Source organism: Brachyhypopomus gauderio, chromosome 8 (assembly GCF_052324685.1).
Source record: "Brachyhypopomus gauderio isolate BG-103 chromosome 8, BGAUD_0.2, whole genome shotgun sequence".
Taxonomy (NCBI): domain Eukaryota; kingdom Metazoa; phylum Chordata; class Actinopteri; order Gymnotiformes; family Hypopomidae; genus Brachyhypopomus; species Brachyhypopomus gauderio.
The window spans coordinates 16,231,064-16,241,063 of record NC_135218.1 but is presented as its reverse complement, the minus strand read 5'-3'; the positions used below and the strand labels follow the sequence as shown (position 1 = coordinate 16,241,063).

The following is a 10,000-nucleotide window of genomic DNA, read 5'->3' as shown; positions in this document are numbered from 1 at the left end:
CTAGACACGCAGAGGAAAAGTGAAATGCCATGAATAATTCAGACCTCAAAAAGTCCATGTGATCTAAACATGAATAAAAAGATGTGTTATTAGCATAACAACCCAGAGGTTCTGGGCTGCGGGCGGGTTCGGCCCGTCACTCACCTGCGGGCGGGAACGAAGGAGAAGTGAGCAGCTGCGTTGGGGGAGAAGTTGCGTGGGCTGTCCAGGGGGCTGCTGCCTGCAACACAGAACGAGAGCAAACTATTAGCTACTGGCATTCACAGCTGGACATGTTGCTACAATCTCACCCTTAAAATAATCTCAGATTGTTCTCTCTTTACCACATTCACTTTTTAAAATCAGCTTTGGGGGGAAATGGAGAAACGTCAGTTGCGGCTGGAAAGGGTTCCTTGGTTTCTAATTTATTTCTCCAATTTATTTTGCTTTGCTATAATTCAACTCTCAAAAACTGATTACAGACCAGAAGTTAAACAGTGCATGCGACAGATCTAATATAGTTATCAAGTGGACTACTGTTGTGTGACAGAAAAGGCTTGTGTGCATAATTTGTAGGGCACTAGAAATCTACAATAAGCTCTCTAAGCTATCAATTAACAACAGACTAATAGCCAAAAAGCTCTGGGGAGTATGCCCCATAAACTGACGGAGCGGGGTCAGCGCACACTGAAGTGCATAGTGTGAAGAGGTCGTCAACTTCCTGCAGAGTCAATCACTACAGACATCCAAACTTCATGTGGCCTTCAGATTAGCTCAAGAACACTGTGCAGAAAGCTTCATGGAATGGGTCTCCATGGTTGAGCAGCTGTATCCAAGCCATACATCACCAAGAGCAATGAAATGCGTTGGACGCAGTGGTGTAAAGCACGCCGCCACTGGACTTTAGAGCGGTTCTCTGGAGTGACGAATCTCTTCTCCATCTGGCAATCTGATGGACGAGTCTGGGTTTGGTGGTTGCCAGGAGAACGGTACTTGTCTGACTGTATTGTGCCAAGTGTAAAGTTTGGTGGAGGGGGGATTATGGTGTGGGGTTGTTTTTCAGGAGCTGGGCTTGGCCTTCCTTTCATGTTAGTTGCAGTGAAAGGAACTCTGAATGCTTCAGCATACCAAGACATTTTGGACAATTCCATGTTCCCAACTTTGTAGGAACAGTTTGGAGCTGGCCCCTTCCTCTTCCAACATGACTGTGCACCAGTGCACAAAGCAACGTCCATAAAGACATGGATGACAGACTCCAGTGTGGATGAACTTGACTGGCCTGCACAGAGTCCTGACCTTAACCCAATAGCGGAGTGGAGACTGAGAGCCAGGCCTTCTCGTCCAACATCAGTATGTGACCTCAAAAATGCACTTCTGAAAGAATGGCCATAAATCCCCATAAACACATTCCTAAACCTTGTGGACAGCCATTCCAGAAGAGTTGAAGCTGGGGGGGGGGGGGGGGTATGGACACAAAATCCAACTTCTCTTGCTCAAAGCAGTTTTGAATTCTCAAAACAGAAAAAAAATACTGCCCACACTGGACCAAAGACTGTTTAAATGCTTAATTCCTGGTATTTTGCAAACAGAATACAGATCCAGGCATCATTAATCAAGTCAGTCAATTTGAGCAGTGGGGAGCTCCAACACCCAACTGCGTACCAACAGTGGGGTCACGCCCCCTGTGCATTCATTATAGATTTGCCAACCGGCCCATGCCAAATCTTACATATTAATGAGTGCATAATTCTGTCAGAAAGTGTACATGAACAGCTGTGCACAGCTGGACTGGGAGACAGAAGGTGGGTCTGCCACGGAAAAGCGTTCAACGGAAAAGCGTTCATTTAAAAACGAGCCCAGGCACAGAGGGACCATTATTAAGGGGAGGAGATGATTCCCTGGCTACACAGGCGTGCTGCAGGGGTGGGCAGAGTGGTCATTTCTCATAGTGAGCTATAGTGAAAGTCAAACTGAGGATGTGGCCATGTGGAGGAACACATGGGGAGATGTCTACTACTCTACACGCTGCTGAAACCCAACAATGGTGTACAAATCATGGCGTATAACTAATTTGAGCCTTAACAACATTTATATTTTCCATATACAGTGTCTACAACACTGAAAGAATATTAATGCAGTATTTGTGATAACTGAATGTTACGAATAATCATCTTTTTTTTTTTACAAAAACGGCCCCACGGTTGTGTTCTGAGACAACAGACCGCATCCAATCACCACACCGCCTCTGATGAAACCGACAAAGGAAAAGGAATTTATCCTTAAGAGCAACAATGATGTATGAAGAGAACAGATTTTATATTATATATATAGTGAGTTGTTTTCAATTAAATGTAGAAACACAAGAAGTAGTGCAACAACATGAAAGAATGAAACTATGAAGGAATGAAAGAAATGAAACAAACGTAGCGTAACACAACCTCCTAAAGGTGCTGTGTGAGTTGTGAAGAACGGCGTCTCCGTTGGTAAGTGAGAGCTGAAGCGTATGCAGCGTGGCCCGCTCCATCAGGTCTGCTGACACAACGGCGCGCTAGCTGGTGTTTAGCACAACACAGCAGCTAACGCACACCACTGTTCCACATCAAGAGCCCACTGCTAATGAACTGTGGGTGTGCCAACAGGTACGGCACTAGTGTGGGGAACTGGAGGCCAGTCTGACACACCTGCACATACCCGTCAGCAGCCTAGAGTGGTGGTATGCTCATCCTTCTCATATCTCAGATTTTTGTAACACAATTTTCTCAAATGTGCCAAAATATCCATCTGTCCATTTACCCCTCTTCCCATCCTCCATTTACCCCTCTTCCCATCCTCCATTTACCCCTCTTCCCATCCTCCATTTACCCCTCTTCCCATCCTCCATTTACCCCTCTTCCCATCCTCCATTTACCCCTCTTCCCATCCTCCATTTACCCCTCTTCCCATCCTCCATTTACCCCTCTTCCCATCCTCCATTTACCCCTCTTCCCATCCTCCATTTACCCCATTTCTCTACCTTTCCCGTCCTAGTTTAAGATCTCGTGTTCCTGGTTCGTCACCTGCAGGGCGCCGGTCACGTACTACACAAGGTCGCGCGCATGCATCACAAAACTGTGTGATGAGTCATGCAGAGACTCCTGTCATATCTGGTGCTCAGGTGTAATGATCCTGCTCCCATCAGGACCTTCAAATCAGACACTAATGTGTCTGGAGTCATTCTGGGTGAGGAGGAGTGAATTTAAAGCTGCCCAACACACGGACTGCTTGGTTGCACATGGGGATGTTCTGATCACAAAATCAAAAAAGCGGAATGAACACACACACACACACACACACACACACACACACACACACACACACACACACACACACACACACACACACACACACACACACACACACACACACACACACACACACACACGCTTGGAAGGGCTGCTGGTGTGTGTGGCGGTGTTTTCCTGCAGTGTATTCACCACCTGTTTCAGTCTCTTCCTCACTCACTCTCCAAGCGGCTTGTACACATGACGCTGTGTGTAGGAGAACACAAAACGTTCATTCTTATTTCCTGTGTTTGTGTGTCCTCTCCATGCACATGTAGGTGTGACACACACACGCTCACGGTTAATCCATTGATATGGTGATGACGTGACTGGCAGTGAAAAGGTTAAATCAGATGGATTAGGAAAGTGTGGGAGATGGCAGCTCTGCACAAACTCACTTTTCCACACGCGGAGAAAGTGGAGATTGTTCTGCTAAATGTCAGTTGTCAAACTATTCAGAATGCCTCTCCAAATCACGAGAGAGACCTGCCAGAGTTATTCCAGCCTATATGAGTCACACTACAGCGCCCCATAAGATAAATGACATTATTGTTACCATGGAGATTTTAATAAATGAACAGCACATAACATTCTGACATTTGTTTTAGATTTATTTATCTGCAATTCGATAAGGGACTTAGATCACATTATTCTACTTAATTGCATTTTATGTTTATTCTTCTAATTATTGTAGTAGTATTGCCATTTTATTACATTATTTTATTGTTTTCCTCTATTATTTTAACAAATATTTGTCATTTTATTATTTGATGTTTTCTTCTATTTATTCTGTATAGCACTTTGTATGTATGAAAGGTGCTATACAAATAGAGAATATTATTATTACATACTCTCTTTTTCTCTTTTACCAGGATGTCCGTGTAGTGGTGAATTAGGTATTTTACCAGGATGTCCGTGTAGTGGTGAATGAGGTATTTTACCAGGATGTCCGTGTAGTGGTGAATGAGGTATTTTACCAGGATGTCCGTGTAGTGGTGAATGAGGTATTTTACCAGGATGTCCGTGTAGTGGTGAATGAGGTATTTTACCAGGATGTCCGTGTAGTGGTGAATGAGGTATTTTACCAGGATGTCCGTGTAGTGGTGAATGAGGTATTTTACCAGGATGTCCGTGTAGTGGTGAATGAGGTATTTTACCAGGATGTCCGTGTAGTGGTGAATGAGGTATTTTACCAGGATGTCCGTGTAGTGGTGAATGAGGTATTTTATCAGGATGTTCGTGTAGTGGTGAATGAGGTATTTTACCAGGATGTCCGTGTAGTGGTGAATGAGGTCTTGGCAGTGTGGGAGACGTGCTGGATGTCACTATCAGGCTCTTCCTGTTGCTGGTGCGACAACTGCAAAAAAGAAACACAAATGCAGATATAAATACTCACCTCAAAGTCACACTGAACTGAGCACACAAGGACATATGCTTCGTCTATTTGATATATATATATATATATATATATATATATATATATATATATATATATATATATATATATATATATATCTTACCACAGCTAATTAGTGAATCATGTAAACGTTCAATTTTCCAAGTGGATCAGAAGCACCTAGAATCTAAAAGCAGCCCATTCAGTCCTCTCACTCCTGACAGACAGTTTAGGAGGATCAAAGGTATGACTAATAGCCCATCTCTGTCATGCTGTCTGCAATGGTAGAGTTGTCTTCAGAGCGGAGAGAGGAGGAGAAAGCTCCTCCCAGCCTGAACTCCAGCCGCTTTAATCTCAACATCTCTCTCCAGCTGCTCGAATACGACTCACTGCATTCACACTGGACTTCTGAATGTGGAACAATTTCGCAAAGAGTAGCAGGTTGCAGTTGGACAGAAAGGCTGTATACTTAATGCCGTCTACACACACACACACACACACACACACACACACACACACACACACACACACACACACACACACACACACACACACACACACACACACACACACACACACACACACACACACACACACACACACACACACACACACACACACACCAAGAGCTGACATTGGGGAGGAAAGAGGGAGACAGAGGCAGAGGGAGGGAGAGAGAGAATGAGAGAGAGAGAGAGAGAGAGAGAGAGGAGGAAAAACAAGAAAGCAGTTGGCCAGTGCTGTAGAAGCTCTGTAAGAGGCACTACAGTACATGAAGGCTTTTCCACCTTCACCATTCTATAGGTCTCTCTTTGCTAAATCAAGCAATTTCACAGTAGCCACAGAGGTGCCATATCTAATATTTCTGCTGTAAAATTTTCAATTGCTCTGCAAGTTCACAATTCTGGCTACCAAAACATCCCCGACAGTAAAATCAAAGACTTGCAGACAGAATGCATTTTGCCCAGGAAAACATGCGCACACACACACATGTACACACACTCGCAGTTAACAAATCAAAAACCTGACATGTTTTAAAGGGCATGTTCTTCACTGCGTGTGTTCCACATAAACATAGACACGGTGCAAATAACTGGTGACCAGGGCCTGGCCCTCAGAGAAGATAATGGTGCCGAAAACACTTTGCAAGAGGAATGTCGTCAGATTTTCTAGCGAGAGAGCCGCATTCATTAAAACACCAACCCGTCGTCAGAAATAATGGTGAAAATAAATAAACAGTAGTTGAAAGCCCAGGCACATCTACATACTAATAGCGTGAGCAGCTGTGGGGAGTTCAGGGGCGTGAGATGAAAGCTATGCCTTAATTACAGTAATCCAGGAGAGCATTGCATCTCCTAGCATCTAAATACGAAGACGTGTTGAATTCATTGTGGACGCTGGTTTTTCATTTTCACTCGAGGCTTATCATTTAAATGATTTGATGTTATTTGAGTTTATACAGGTTCGCTTTAATAATTTCACACATGGATTTATTTAGGTTTTGTAGAATTTGTTTAGCTATGGATGTAAAACAAGAATGATTAAGAAGCCGTGGCACAAACAGCTAATGAGACTGGGGAGTGCAGTGTATTCCTAGTCTGGCTCTAGAACTGGTGTCTGTTGGTTTGGGATTACTGTGATCTTAGTCTTTGGCCTTTTCTATGCATTTGTTATTGTAAAGAGTATGTTACTGGTTGTCATGGTGATGTCAAATGTAGTCTAATACCTGAACAGGGGACATGTGTACTAAAGAAAAACGTGCTCATCTAAGCGTGGATTCATGTGTTCAGTGGGGAGGTCTTAAGATTTCTACAAGTCCATCACCCAATACTGCTGCCTGGCAAAAGCTACAACTCAATGTGTACGTACACACACACACACACACACACACACACACGCTCTTATAAGCTATCCCTGATCGGGCGGACTACACAGGTTTATGGCTTTCTTGTCGTAGGCTGCTAGGTGTGTGTGAAGCTGTAGTCTACAGACCAGATCCAGACGGGGGTTTTGCTACAGGTCCAGTGTGCGAGTGTTCTGGCTGACAGGACTACGGACAAGACAGAGCAGAGCTGCCATCCACAAGCCTAATGTCACACTGCCGTGACCCCCTCCCTCTGCCTGCTCACATTCATACAGAGGCCCTCACTGAGCTACTGTGAGCAGCGAGTCAGATGACTGCACTGGGCACAGAGATGCAAGCACAGCCCCCTGGGGGAGCAGCTCTGCTTTAAGCCATATGCCAGCGCCGTCACAAGCACAGGCGGAAGAAACCATTAAAACTGAGAACACACAACCAACATATAGCACTGCATATTAGCAGATGGTCAGACACATTCGTTTACACACACACACACAGGAAAAGCACGTGGTTTGTAAACACAACAGTGTGTTTTATATAGAATGAAGAAAGTTCCATAATTGTCTTTTCCGTTTATCATGAGATCAATGATTAAACGCTTCAGTTTTTCCCAGGAAACAGAGTCATTTGTGTGGCGAGGCCACCAGGTGTCGGGGAGCTGAGCGGCGTAATTGCAGCTAACGGATGAGACGAGCCTATTAACACCCAGCGCTCCAATTACACACAAGCACCTGCTGGGGCAGCTTCTTCTCTCAGCACCGCAAACTGGCTCAGTTTAAAACCACCAACAGGCGGTCAAACCCAACACCCCCCCAATGCACACTGTTCCTGCATCACACACTGGGCCCCAACACCCCCCCCCCCCAACACACACTGTTCCTGCATCACACACCAGGACCCAGTTTCAGGTTCAAAGTGAAATACAACACATTAAAGCCCAAGAGGTATACATTATATATATATATATATATATATATATATATATATATATACACACACACACACACACACATATACACACACTATATATATTCCTCTTATATATACACACACTTTGTTTTAAATCCATTACAGCCATTTTCCATTGGAAGAGAAATAGGAAAATAATATAATGAAATTTATTGAAGGTATAATGAAAGTTGTGAAGCAGCCCACAAACAATCAAATACAACCTCCATCAGTCTGCACAGGGCTACAGTGTTACAATACTACAGGGCTACAGTATTACAATACTACAGGGCTACAGTGTTACAATACTACAGGGCTACAGTATTACAATACTACAGGGCTACAGTGTTACAATACTACAGGGCTACAGTGCTACCCGTCTATGTCACCGAACTACAGTGGCAACCATCTGTGTGCAATCACACATTGAGCGAGTGCCATTAAGGCAGAGGCTGCCTCCCTCCGATGGCTAAGTGGCTGTATTGAATGGTGGAGCTGGGATAGTGAAAAAGGGAGAAGAAGAGAGGAATCGATTCTCCGTTCTTGTGTCATCAGGAGAGGAGCGAGTGCAAACTGCATAATTGATTTAGGAAATCGCTTCTGCAGGACTCAAACACGTCTGCTTACATACACACATATGCACACAGGAGCATGTGAGCACAACATCCACACGAATGCTCCGCCCAACGGGTCATTATAACGAGAATCACCCAGAGAAGTTACACCATGTGTGCTATAAATATGGCAGCACAGCAAACAGAGCAACAGCACTGACAGCTGTTAAGGGTCAGGCTGAACTAGTGAGATACTAAACTAGTGAGATACTAAACTAGTGAGATACTAAACTACTGAGATACTAAACTACTGAGGTACTAAACTACTGAGATACAGCTTTCTGCTGTGTTCTCACATTAGTTCCACCGTCCTGCAACTCATTTATCAGAACTGATTATACACTCTCTGATCGGTTCATCTGAAATATCTACCGTGCAGGTGCTGCGGTGCTCAGTGTCTCATCGTATGATTGCTCCTGGCTGGATATTTTTGGGTGGCTTACCGATCTCCACCTAGCCAGGAGGTTTGTGTAAGAACTCCAGCAAGACTGCGGTGTCTGGGACACCTGTGCCAGCAGGACGCCCACATCTCTGCTGCTCGCGTGTCCGCTCCACTTCTCTGGTGGAAATCTTCCACCATCCAGATAATGTGGATAGGACAGAAGGGCCAGAGGACGCATGAGGTCAGACGGGCTACACACTCTACCTGCACCTGGAGGACCTGGACGTAGGTGTATCCCTAATAAACTGGCCAGCGAGTGTAAATACAAGGTGTACAACGTGGGTGTGTAGGGCTGTGTGTCACGCACTGCTGTGCACTGCACACATCTGTGATCGACTAAGACTGAAATAGAAAACAAATTTAGTTGAAGTAAATACAGTGTTAGCTGGCAGAGAGCCAGCAGAGGAGAGAATGGAGCCGCTAGCTTAACGTCTGAGGCTGCAACACTCCAGCACTGTTCTTGATTAAGTTATTAATTTCACGCTATATCAAAATCTATCCAACACCAGCTTCAGTTACCCATGTGACAGACCACAATGAGTGTGAGAGAACGAGGGAGTGTGTGGTATGGTGTGTGTTTAAGGTCAGAGCTCACTCATGTTCCAGAGTGTACATGGTGGTCCACACACACACACACACACACACACACACACACACACACACACACACACACACACACACACACACACACACACACACACACACACACACACACACACACACACACACTCCACAGAGCTCATTAATAATGTAGACCCCCTCATCTGCTTAGAGGGGTAGATGGGTGTGTAGAAGAAAGAGAGATGGTAAAATGAGAAAGAAAAGACTGGCAATCTGGTGCCATTCTCCCTACATTACAGATAAAAGCAGCCTCTCTGCCATCATACCAATAAAGCTTCTTTGTAGCTTTGCTGACTTGATGTCTAAAATGGACCAAATGGACATGAAGCTTCTACATCTCCCTCTAAATGCCCTGCTGAATTAAAAGCAAGACCGAATGAAATTTAAGTCAGACGTACATAGAAAATGAGAACGCATATGAGGCCCTGCTGCATGTGGGCATATCAGCGATGTCGGCTGTCGGACTGAGACTGGTCTATGTAAAGCTAAGAGGAAGAAGCAGTGAAGTGTGCAATGTGAGTGAAATGTTGATGAAGACAGAATGAACAGGAGAGGAAGATGAGCAGAGCGGCCAGGGGAGCTGATAACCATAATGAGCTGCAGACAATAAGTCAAGCCCATTTGGGTTCCAACATGGCTGACAAAGGGAATTAGGGAAGATGTGCTTTGACTGCCAGGGGTTCCTGTGCAGCAGACCGGACGCACCTGCATCTAACCTAAACTCATCAAAGAACTCAGTCATCAGCCAACTGGCCTTAATGTGTGGCCCTGTCTACACCAGGTACATACGATCAGCACGGCTGCACCTGTTCACACACA

At 44.8% G+C, this 10,000-nt stretch overlaps 1 protein-coding gene across 9 annotated transcripts in view; it reads right to left on the bottom strand.

Moving 5' to 3' along the window:
• The window catches only part of mast2 (microtubule associated serine/threonine kinase 2), a 113,753-nt gene that overhangs the window by 25,855 nt on the left and 77,898 nt on the right, over positions 1–10,000 (bottom strand). For all 9 annotated transcript variants that reach the window (XM_077014922.1, XM_077014923.1, XM_077014924.1 and 6 more), the window contains 2 exons: positions 4,565–4,656; positions 145–220 (listed from right to left, as the gene is read on the bottom strand). In XM_077014922.1, coding sequence (XP_076871037.1) covers positions 145–220; positions 4,565–4,656 — 168 coding nt within the window. The remainder of the gene's footprint in view (positions 1–144; positions 221–4,564; positions 4,657–10,000) is intronic.